At 47.9% G+C, this 12,245-nt stretch overlaps 1 protein-coding gene across 1 annotated transcript in view; it reads left to right on the top strand.

The window, feature by feature from the left end:
• Positions 1 to 10,222, top strand: part of LOC8028177 (stomatin) — a 41,736-nt gene extending 31,514 nt beyond the window's left edge. Inside the window, exons 6-9 of the mRNA XM_029986872.4 lie at positions 1,611 to 1,666; positions 2,515 to 2,593; positions 5,664 to 5,844; positions 9,209 to 10,222. Of these exons, the coding sequence (XP_029842732.2) occupies positions 1,611 to 1,666; positions 2,515 to 2,593; positions 5,664 to 5,844; positions 9,209 to 9,258 (366 nt within the window). The 3' untranslated portion in view covers positions 9,259 to 10,222. The remainder of the gene's footprint in view (positions 1 to 1,610; positions 1,667 to 2,514; positions 2,594 to 5,663; positions 5,845 to 9,208) is intronic.
• The last annotated feature ends 2,023 nt before the right edge of the window (positions 10,223 to 12,245 follow it).

Below are 12,245 nucleotides of genomic sequence, written 5' to 3'. Positions count from 1 at the left end.
ACCCTTTCTGGTATGCTATTTAGTATCGTGAAATTCATAATAGTTATTGCGAAATCGGCAAATGAAAATGATGCAAAAACCAACATTCAAATATACCTGCCCTTTTCAGGGCCGTGACGTCAGTGGAAGGTAAGCTTGCAGTCGGGCGAGCAGTCTAAAAAATAGAATATGCCAATCATTTGTTCCGTGCTGGAGCGCGGGGACTGGAGCGAGCTTCCAAAGCATTCGTTTGACACCATGAAACTGCTTCGAATCAGTTGGGAACAAATTCTACAGTCCAAAGAGTGAACCCCTGCACTTCCACTGACGTCACTTGTTCATTGTTGCCAGTAGAGACTTTCAGTTTGAAAAACACGGTGAGGAACAAAATTGTAAATTCAATAACTTCGTGAAAAAAAAAAATATTTTGACCTAATATTTGGGATACTATTTTGGCGATGTTGTTTGGCGAGTTTAGCAAAATTTCAAGCAAATCGTTGACCATGAAGAAATCGGCGGAGTACCCCTTTAAGTGTTCGTGCGTATGGCGCCTGCTGGTTTGCTCGCTTTTCGAAGCGACGAAGTTGCGCGTGGTGGGCTGAGGACTGGTGGATATTGGAATATTGTTTTCGCGGTGAGGGAAGCTCGGGGGGGGGGGGGGGGGGGGGGGGACGGACTTCTGTTGTTTTTACTATGGGTAGTGCACGTGCTACCCACGAGGTTTTAATTTTCATAGTGCATAGAAGCTTGGAATTGCACATGCTTGCACCAGCAAAGGAAGTTGAAGTATTCCCAATTCGGGTTGTGAAAAAGTTCCACCAGGCGGCGATACCCATACTTCTAGCTGTGAATAGTGACTATAGATAGTTGGGTGTTACGTTATTGGACGCAGAGCCGTTTATACTGAGAGAGTTTGGCCTTCTTAAGGAGATTTTGGCAGTCTGACAACCACAGCAGCGTAGTCTGACAACCGGGGGATGACTACTTCCGTCCGCCATATTGTGGATCTGACTCATAGGAACTCTACGCGATTTCACAGGAATGAACAAGACAAAGAAGTAACGCCATATTGTGTTATCGCGAAATCCGCTGGTTCTAGCGGCCAACAAGCTCCGCCCATCGGCCAAACTCTCTCAGTATAAACGGCTCTGATTGGACGTATTTACGGAAAGAAGCACGTGGACAACTGCTTGTGCCGGAGTCAAAAGTCATACTGAAGACTTATACTCGTTTATTAGAACTGATTGAAGAACGACGCCTCGAGTACGAGAATACGTAGCGTTTTGGTCAAGCCCGATTCACATGGTGCGATTTTCCTTGGGATTTCGCAGTTTCGACGTCGCTCGTGCGGCAAAAAAAGTCCGGGGAAAGCCGCGGTGCCGGACGTTGTATCTGCAAATTCGCAAGCAAGATGACACCATGTGAATCGGGCTTTATACGCGGACCCAGGAACGGATGTTTACCGTCTGGCGCCGGGTGACCGTGATTCGCGCCCGCTCTCACGAGCCGGCAAGATATTGGAGCTCGTGTTGTTGTCGAACTACCTAACAGTAGACACTCCTGATAATGTATTTCACTGTACCTCTTTTTGTGCCGATTTTGTAATATCGACCCCTTTCCTTCCCTCGCAGACGAACCTGGACGAAGCCACAGACGCCTGGGGAGTGAAGGTGGAGCGTGTTGAAATGTAAGTGGCGTATACGTGGACTCCGACGCCGTATTTTTTGTTCGCAATCCGTTAACACATTGGGACGTTGGCCGGGCCCCAAGTGGAGTCTGATTGATGTCTCCGGTGTCTATGAAGTATTTGTCCTGTTCAGTACAGTTGCTATTGGCGACGTGCGCGACCGAAAGCGTCGCTGTGGTCGGCCTTCCACGATTGGCCGAACCCTGACTGTCGTCAGGAAAGGAATTATCTTCGACGGAAATAAGAGGAATGAAAGAACTTTAATTTTGACGGTGTTGGCAGTGTTGCTTTGTGAGCGCTATGATTTCAGGCTTTCACGTGCTCATTACAAACACCATCGAACTTGTTGTTCACAAGGTAATGACGTCACGAAAGGTAACCAAACGAGGGCGCCACCAAAATATCTCGCCGCTAATAGTCACGGGCAAGGGGAAAACAGCGGGGAGGAGCTTCAGTTTCCCGCCTTCCTCCAGCGCGAGCTTCCTGCCTTCGACAATGCCGCGGCGTCTCGTGCACCTCGAGAGAGCGCGCGCGCAGTCAAAGAACGGCGGAAGGCAATAAGCTCTCGCTAGAGGTGGAGCATCTGCTAAATTCTTAGCCTGCCACCGACTGTAGTGTGGTACCGTTGAAATTTGGGCCAGTTGGTTATGCATAGTTACGAAGAGGGAAACAGCACCAAAAGTACGGGGGAGGAACACAGCGCTAGGTCTGTGTGTTCCTCGCTCTTTGTCCTCCGTACTTTTGGTGCTGCTTCCCTCTTTGTAATGGGGTGTACACAGCAGTGCTGTGCTTCAAAAGTTTGTTTACGTTCTTGGTGGTAAGCATCACGCTTAAATCTCGAATTTCAGCAAGGACGTTCGCCTGCCGGTTCAGATGCAAAGGGCCATGGCGGCCGAGGCCGAGGCGTCCAGAGAAGCTCGCGCCAAGGTGAGGAAATCTGGACATGTCGTAACATATTACTTTCCCACGCGATGCAGGCAGAAAGATGTTTCGGAAAACAAAATGGTTTTCTCGCGTGCTGGTTTTAGGACGTGTTCGCGTAGCTTTCCTGCACGCGAAAACTACTCGGGGGAGAAAGTAGAATTTCGACCCCAATAAAAAAAAAAAAAAAAAAAAAAAAACGCATTTTTACGTGGTGAATGATGTTGATTGGGGCGAAGCTCTGGTGGTGCTTGTCTGCGTAGACGCTGAGCCGCAGCATGCCGAGCCTTTCGCTCGTTTTCATCCATGCCACGCTGCGGTCAAATGCTCAAATGCGTATATAACCACGTTGCATACCACACGTTCTCTTTCTGACATGGTTGAAAACGAACGAAAGGCTCGGCATGCTGCGGCTCGCCGTCTACGCAGACAAGCACCACCAGAGCTTCGCCCCAATCAACATCATTCACCACATGGAGATGCGTTTTTTTTTTGTTTTTTTGTTTTCTTTACACGAGCACGGGAGCACATCCTCAAGTGCTCGCGAGGACGAGCACCCGACGCCGGACATCGGACGGACATACGGCCATGGCTAGCCCCTAAGGAGCTTCGCCCCTAAAAGCGAATATTGAAATTTGTTTCTCTAAATATTTAGCTAAAAATATTTTGCTATTATGAGTAATGCGATAATTGTTTCAGCACGTCTTCAGCTGTTGAAAATTGTGCTTCAATAAACCAGGAACCATTCGTTAAGTGTATCTTCAGTAAAGAGATTATATCGATTGAGAACTTTCAAAAAGAAATAACATAAAAAAAAAAATCGCATTCACGTTGTTTCGCGTACAGGCTCGAAACGCTTCGTTGAAGTTTGCGTTTTATCTCGCTAAATATGTGACGTTTTCGTAATACCACGCTGATAACCAATTAGATCACACATCTTTCATTACCCCTTTCGGGACGAACTTGTATGCTTGATTATACTATATTCTAGATATTGCAATGGTGCACAATTGCAATGGTGTAACTTGCAGTCATACCAGTTTCAGCGGCACCAAACACAACCGCACCTATCGCAACTGTACCTATCGTAGTCATACCGAATGTAGCCACACATATCGTAGTTGTTCCGATCGCAGTCGCACCGAGCGTAGTCGTATTGACCGGTTTCCAATTATCGTACGACCGCGATCAGAGATGCACCATCAGAGCACGTCTGCAGTCCCGTAACAACAAGCTTTCGCTTTGAACAATACACGTTTGTTGTTTAATGACAACCGCAAGGTTTAGCCCAATACGATCTGTTTATTAGCCTAAATCTACAACTCAAGCTTCGTTAAACAGAGAAGAGGTCTTTTGCGTGGCGTCTTTTGTGGCGTTCCTTTTCGATCTCTCTCTGGGAACCCGTCGTCCCGTGATCATCTTCCTTCTCTCTCTCCTCCGACCGACGTTTCAGATTCCGCTTTTTTCCTGGTCCGCTTTTCGCACCCCCAGATGGTTGATGGCGGCGGCAGACATCTCGTCTTGCTCAAGTTCGCCCGAGTTGGTGTAAACATGACGTGAGGCCACGGGCAAAGCTCAGTCCGTCAGGAGCCCGTTGAGGTTACCCGAGCATCCACGTGCTTTCCTCGTGCTTGTCTCTTTTCTCTTTGTGTGTACTTATTTTTCGTCCTGTCTGTTTACGTTTTTACACTGCGCCGTACCACGTGAGATTTATCGCCATCTCGTTGTCGGTTTCTCTTTTTCTTTTTCTTGCCCTCCCGAGCTTTAAGTCAGAGTTCCACTTACAACAACGTTAACATAGCGATCATATCTTTATCGATCGCGGTGGCACCGTAATCGTACCGTTTGAAACCGTACCGACCGTAATCGTACCTATATTGGGGAGTTTTCGCGAGTCGTTTTTCGAGCCCACGGTTCCGAAATCACGAACGGTGCCAGGTCCGTTCCTTGAAACCGTACGTAAAATTTGACATATTTAGCGGATCGTGAGACTGGCGCAACCGTGTAAACGATGATGATGATTGTGTTTTGTTGGTGGCGCCATCTTCTAGTAAACATGTGAAACATTGTGCAACGTGTAAATCCGTGGCGGCTGATGTTTCCGGTGAACGATTGATGTAAACAAGACGGCCAACGTAAGATTTGCGGATCGGAATTTCAAACACTTCGAAGCTAGATAAAGTAAAAAGCATTTGAACGACCGTAAAGACATGTGATGTGCCTCTGTCATCTTGAACTTGAACGGTCGTTCACGTTGTGTGCCGTCGAACCAAATCATTTCGTCTGCTCACGATCGCCGCGGCAGCATGTCTGCCCGCAGATCGCAAACATTTTCTAGCATGCAGTTTACAGCATTCACGATCGCTTACCATTGTGAGCACTCCTCGAAATGATTTGGTTCATCCTCTCAAATGAAGCAGACTAACAGGATGGCAAATCGTCTCGCGTTGCCTTAAGCTTTACTCTCGGCTGGGTCGGCGAAGTCAGTCGCCAAACCGACCGCCATCTTTTTTTACCCGAGTCGTGAACGGTGCTGGCTGCGTTGCGGTTACGACTCCAGCGGCCGGAATGAGAGAAACGAACGAGAAGAGCCTCCCGACGCCCCGAACGACTCGAGCGCGCATGCGCAATGGCGTCGCCGATGCGTTCGAGAGCGAAGCGTTTGTGTGAGAACGACCTGCTAAAACTCTCTATTATTAGGGAACCGTTTTTGCACGTCCGATACGGTACGATGGGCCCTCTGGTACGAATTGCGCATGCGCGAGTCTCAAGCGGTAGTATGCGGGCACTTCGTACCGGAGGGCCCATCGTACGGTATTGAATGGGCAAGAACGGTTCCCCGAAAGGGAACCGTTTTTGCACATCAAATACGGTAAACGATCGGCCCTCATACGTAGTTTGGGTAAAAGGGCCCATTATACCGTATTCGATGTGCAAAAACAGTTCCCGAAAGCTCCCCATTGTGCCGATCGCAACCGCACCTATTGTAGCCATTACGATTTTAGTAGTACTACTACTGAGTGACCGAGGACGGTTTCCCAAAGCTCGGCAACGACCGTACCGTGCCCCCGAACAGGTGATTGCGGCGGAAGGCGAGCAGCGCGCGGCCCGTTCGCTCAAGGACGCTGCCGACATCATCTCCGAGTCCGGCCCGGCCCTCCAGCTGCGCTACCTGCAGACGCTCACGTCCATTGCCGCCGAGAAGAACTCGACCATCGTGTTCCCGCTGCCCATGGAACTCTTCAAGGGCGTCCTGGGTAAGGGGCAGGTCTGAAGCACGAGGAGCACGCGATGCAAGAACCCCCCGCAAGACCGTGTGTGTGGACTGAATCCAGCCAATACCACCTAGAAGACAAGGCCCGTTTTTTTACGTCATCGTTAGTGGACTGCCGACCTGCTCCAAGCGGCAAAAACGCCGATACTCGACGAGAGCAGGTGACAAAGCGCACGACGCGCGTTTTGGGCGTCGTCGCACTAACCTCGCGCTCGTTGTGAGACTCTGCAAGACGGTTCATGGCGACGGGGACGCGAGACAGGCAGTGCTGTGTGGGTCCACTAGTTATGATGATAGAAGAGGAAAGACGCTGCATGCCTTGTTTTCTTGGTGGTATTAATCCAGCTCCGTATCTTTTCATTATCTCTATGTTTGTGTGCATGACTTGTTTGATTTGTAGAAGTAGGCAGCGATGCTGAAGAGATATCCTCTGCTTGTTAAGTTGCCCCTTTTTTCCGCAGCGACGAAACTTTTGCAGGGTTTGATTTGAACGAGCGTTCTGTCGGGGAACATTCCTGCGAACTGTGACGTAGTACGCTGCGCGACACTGTGAGCGCGAACACCCGGCATCGGCGCTTTGCTGAATTTTACTTAGGAAGAGTTTTGACGGGCGCGAAGCTTTATCGCTTAGGTTGTTGCCCTAAATGAGGGCTTTCCGCCACTGTAGTAACTTTTATTACAGCCGTTCAATTACAAACTTTCAGCCTTTCCACTCTGGTGAAGAAGGAAGACCAGCGAAGCTGCACTATGGTGGGAATGAGGTAGTGGCAGGCCGCAAGTCGGCAAGCCAGAGTGGAAAGGCTCGAAAGGTTACCGCCGTCGCTCGTAGATGGCGGTAGCTGTCCAGAATTCTCTGTCATCATTTGTTTGCTAACGGGCACGATCCTGGGGAAACTTACCCTCTACAGCTCCGCTGTAAGGCAAATTATGGAAACCATTGACAATTGCTTGTTCGCGCTCAGATTGTCGCTCTGTGTAGGTTGTACGGATTAGCAGACATATTGTGCTGGTGAAGTTGTCCGTGTACACCGGAGGCATGTCTTTAAGGCAAACTGACCTCACACTGTATAAATGTATCTCATAACCTGATTTTTATCTTTTGCCAGGAGTAAAATACTTTTTAGTCTTTTGAATGTAATCGGGCCTTTGAAAACGCAAATCTTCATTTTAAAAGTTTAAGAAAGCAAGCAAGTAGAGCGAGTGGAAGATTTTATATTATTTTTCTTAAATATGCCGTTTCTCGGTAAAATCGGAACCCATAATCGCGACCGGGATGATTACCGAGCTTGGAAGTGAATTCTGACCATGGAATTCATGACAGCCAAAGCCCTTTCAGTTGTTACAGCAGTGAGGCCTCAGGTGGAAACATTGCGAACCGAAATATCAAGATCTCCCCTCTCTAAACAGACTTCTTATTCCATTTTGTTGTCAGCAATATTTTTAAGTCAGCTCTTTTGTATGTGTATGTGTGTAGACGGGACGTAGTATTTCTCAAGATTTAATATATTTTTGCCTCTTTCGTCGCGGTTGTTCTTACATAAAACGACCTCTATATCGATCTAGGTTGCAAAAATGTATGTGCTGTTAAGGTTGGTCGATTTCACTGTGGTGCCTTTGCTAGAAACATGTTAAGCTCGCCATTGCAGATGATGCAATTCTACTAAGCTATACAACTGCACACCTGTGACTAACAGACCGTAAGAGTGTGACTAGTTACCGAAGTTGCTTTGTTTGCAGTGGGAAACGTTTGTAGTGTTTCCAGCCTTTTATTTGCTTGATGGAATGATCTATGTATGCATGTAAAAAAAGTTTGTTTCTACAAGCGTCTTGCTTATGCCACTATGGGTGGACTAACATATTGAGAGCCATTTTCGCACTGCCTTTTTTTAAGAGCAGTATGATATACTAAGAAGCGATCGCATTGCGTTGTACGATCGTGCTTTTTTTAAAGAGAATATAGCGCAATGAAATTCTGATTTATGTTATTAAAACATTTCATTTTGACGGTTATATGTACATTCCAAGACAAGAACCGCTTGTGCATTTATGCTCGTGGCAAATGTTTATCTCGTGCTACGTTGAGAAGGCTAGCGTCACTTCCCAATGCTGCAGTCCCGCAATGCTGCGAGTGCACCTGGCTTCGTCAGGCATGTCAATTGCACGCGCTTTCATGGTATAAAGACGCCAAACGAAGCAGCAATCCTGACGCAAGTAGCTTTTACAGCGTTCGAACACCGTGGAATCAACGCTAGCATTGACAGTGTAACACAGATGAGTCGATGCCGATTATACGTAGATCTTCATGAAGATGTTAATATAAATGCATTATCACTCGTATTTGTGCCTATTCAGCTTGTTAGATACACTACTGTTATTGTGACACTTAATCAAGAAACTGCCAACGCTTTCTGTTAATGGTTGTTCCAGTGTATACATTTGGTGTAAAGTTCTCGCGCTCTATGCCAACATTTTAGTTGCGTGCTCGAACGTTCATTATGGTCATATGGGTATGCCCTTGTGAGAGAAAAAGTTGACTGAAAATATTTAGTCGCAGATTAGGTACAAGCTCACGAATCTAGGCCGCTACACTGAAGTGAAAAAGAGATGAATGCAAGTCATTATCGTTGGCGTTATGAGCTCGATGGTTGGAGTAGCCAACAGCTACAAAGGGATGGATGGGTGGATAAATACGAGTGGAGCCCTTTTAATCGGGCGGCGGTTTGCGCCACCAAGCCAGTTTTGTGTCTAGTTTCAACGAATAGCCACTGCCTTTGCCCGTTGCGCCATCTAGTGGTTAACTGGGGAGAGTTCCTGCTCCCCATGCGGTGTCAACTTAGTACCTGGGGCTGTAATTATTTGGCAAAACAACATTTTTATATATATATATATTTTTTTTTGGGGGGGGGGGAGGGGGTGAGGGGGGGGGGGTGCACACACCTACTACCGGAAGTGCCAGTTTAGTTCCGCCTCCAGTAAATAGCTTAAAAATCCAGTACTTTTCACTATGACCATCCAGCTCGTATGGCCGCCGCTTGTATCACACGTGCCTCGTCTGTCTCCAAAAACACCTATCGTCCCTCTTCCTGGGCCTTGCCTGTGGTTTAACAGCATGACATTTGTGGAATCTGCTGACACGTAACAGAGGCCCTTCCCTCCTCCCAAGGTGTCGTGGTGTCTCTAGTCACCCGTAGCCCCGACACCATAATTGTACGCATGCTTTACGGAAAATAAAATAAAATAAAATATGCTTACTTATTCACCATCTTGCCTTGCAACCAAGTCTTGTCCTCGTACTTTAAGATCACAACAGCGTCGCGATCTTTTTTTTTTTTTTTTTTTCCACTTAGAGAAAACTGCGCGGACCACACTGACCACTTTGTACGGCCAAGACCTCTAGGACTGGCACGGCGTAGTACCACATCGTCGTCGTCGTCGTCGCCGCCTGCGCCGCGCTGATGGACGCAGCGTACGACGGTCGTGACGCCATACAACACCTGATAACAAGGCCGTTCGGCTGGATATGTGGCTTCACCTACTGGAGGCCAGCACGGCTCATTGACTGAACACGACTCTTTAGATGGACGCCGAGGCAGCACTCGTGAGTCGTGTCCAATCTGCCGCGCGGAGGCCTCAGGAAGGTGACGCCACAAATTTAGACCCTCGACCTTGTCATCTAGGAGGTGTTGCTTCATCGGACTGGGCGGAACTGAATAGACTATCCACGCTTACAGGGTGTCCGTAAATGATTGATACACATCCCGCGGGGTCGACATACGGAACAACTACAAAGCATTCCCACACCGGTATAAGCGGAGAGTCAAACTGAAGGATGCTAAAATTTGCGGGAGATTTCCATGTTACCTATTTTAACATCCAGACTCCGCAAACTTCAGAAATGGCCTTTCACAGAGAAAATATATTTTGCTTCTCTCTATGGGTAGACAAAAAAAAAAAAATTAAGAAGAAAAGTAATGCATTGGTGTTTAGCGGAGATGGTTTCGCATTCCCCTACTCCAGAATCAATACAGAGGTAATAGGGCAATTTTTAAAACCGGGTATGCACTTTTTAGGAAGAAAATTTAAAGCCGTCCTCGTATGAGTGAGGGGGCTGTGTGTACATGCAGCTGGATTACAAACAGGACTTGTGTCGGGTCGCAACAGGAGCTCGCCCCGAGCTTATTTATGGTACATAAAACTTGCGTCATTCAAATACAATTATTTCTTAGCACCCACACCAACTCATTGTTGATAGACAAGCATGTGGGCAGATGAGGGCATGCACATACACATGTGCAGAGAGCTAAAAACAAAGGCGCGTGGCGAACATCAGAAAATGGCGCTTGAAGAGCCAGAAAAGCTGCTCGTAAAGGCCTGTTCACACATGTAGCGGAGCGCTACACTCGTAGCGCTGATCTCGCCCTAAGCGCGTGCTGACGGGAGCGTTCACCAGCTTTGTGTCGCACCGTCAATACTGTTGTTCATGGCAGACAATAAGTAGCAGACGACACGTGAGAAGCGCTACATTAGCGCTTCGCTGCATGTGTGAACCGGCCTTAAGAGTAAAATCACAAAGGAATGTGGAGCGCAAGTCCGTCTTCTTTTGCAGGGGGTTGTGGTGACGTAAGAACGCCGAGCTATGATGGGCTCTGATTGAAAGATAGGGAGTAGACCTCAAGCCAAGCTGCCTTGAGGTCTACCCACTATCCTTCAATCAAAGCTCGGCGTTCTGAGGTCTACCCACTAACCCGCGGCAAAAGAAGACGGACTTGCGTTCCGCATTAAAGTGTAGCAGTCATTTACGGACGCCATGTGTATGCACCGAGAAACTGAAGGAGAGGAATAGACCAGAGCGCGCGGGGCGTCAGAACGCCGAGCTCTGATTGGAACGGTTAGTGGGTAGACCTTGGAGTTCCTGAATGTTCCCAGAGTACCGAATTTCGTTCAGTCCTTTTACCGGAAGTCAGTCCCGCAGAATCCAGCTCTGATTGCTCGGTTTAGCCCGTGGCGGAAGTTATCAGTCGGCCATTTTGTGAACCGGCTCAGAATAAAAAAAAAAAAAAAAAAAAAAAAAAAACATATATCATACGTTTCCGCGTTGCAACGGCTCTGTCGGGTACGCACGGGTGAGAGCTCTAGGCATCGATGAGTTAGGACCGAACGGAAGGTGCATTGATTATCTATATTTTTTCTTATTTTTTTTTCTTTTTTCATTAAGTAGCCGCTAATTTTGTTAGCCAAAGAAAGATGCAGGCTCGTTGGCTCGCTCCGGTGGCGCTGGTGCTTCGTTTCAAACTCTACGCCTCAGATGCTAAGCTCAACACACGACTTTGATGTATTTCGAGGCGAGAGAGAGAGACGGTGACAGCGAGGAGCAAGTCACGCGCCACTTGAAATGGAAGATAGAACTTTAATAAAAACAAACCAGTGTCGCCACAGACCAGGAAAGTGGATTGAAGAAGCTCGCACGAGAAGGGAACGCTACACTGTACGCGCTTCGCTTCGACCGCACAGGGCAGCGCCATAATGGGGATCGCGACTGTTGCGCCGCTACCCGATTCTGAAACGAAGCTTGGGAGCCTCGGTACTCGTGGGAACATTCAGTGACTCTAGATAGACCTAAAGTGTGGCTGCCTTTGTCTTCACTGCACTCGTCAAACGCGTTAGAACGCACAACGCCGGAGTTTGGCTTTCGCATTCGGACGCGTTCAGCGAGTGCAGTGGAGACAAAGGCTGCTAGCTTTATGTCTACCCACTAATCATATCAACCTGAGCTCGGCGTTCTGACGTCCCGTCTCGTCTCCTTCTCTCCCCCAGTTTCTCGGCGCACAAGGTGCTCAGGGAACACCTCCGAAAATTCGAATCTTTTTAGACATTGGAGGGATGTCTTTTTGTGGAGAGTTGGGCGAGCGTGCTGTCGTAGATACTCATATAATGAGAGCTAAACAAAAAGGAGGGACGAGGACAGACATATGCACGCTGAAAGGTTGTACGTGTCTGTCTTTGTCCCTTCCTTCTGTTGAGCTTTCATTATATGATTCTTTTTGCCAATGATGTGTTCTACGGTTGCAAAAACCGGGAAGATAGGGTATTGGTTTTTTTTAATGCTCTATAGACAATACTTCCCTCAAAAAGTGTCGTTCAAATACGAAGAAAAGCAAAATGTCTGTGCATTCTCAACTTCATTACTCGCCAAGGGCTTCCCCAACCATGACTCGGCTGTGACGACGCAGCCAAGTGTTCGTTTGTAAATTGTTACCCTGTACTAAAGAACGTCTCAAAGCTGCAGGATTCATCCGTCCAGACACGTTGATCCGACCAGACACGTACAGGCTTTCAGCCTGTATACATGTCGGTCCTTGTCCCTGCTCTGCCCGAGCTGTTTGT

This window comes from Ixodes scapularis, unplaced genomic scaffold (genome assembly GCF_016920785.2).
Source record: "Ixodes scapularis isolate PalLabHiFi unplaced genomic scaffold, ASM1692078v2 PGA_scaffold3__209_contigs__length_174095766, whole genome shotgun sequence".
Lineage (NCBI taxonomy): Eukaryota > Metazoa > Arthropoda > Arachnida > Ixodida > Ixodidae > Ixodes > Ixodes scapularis.
Note: the sequence above shows the minus strand (reverse complement) of the source record. Positions and strands in the feature narration are given on the sequence as shown.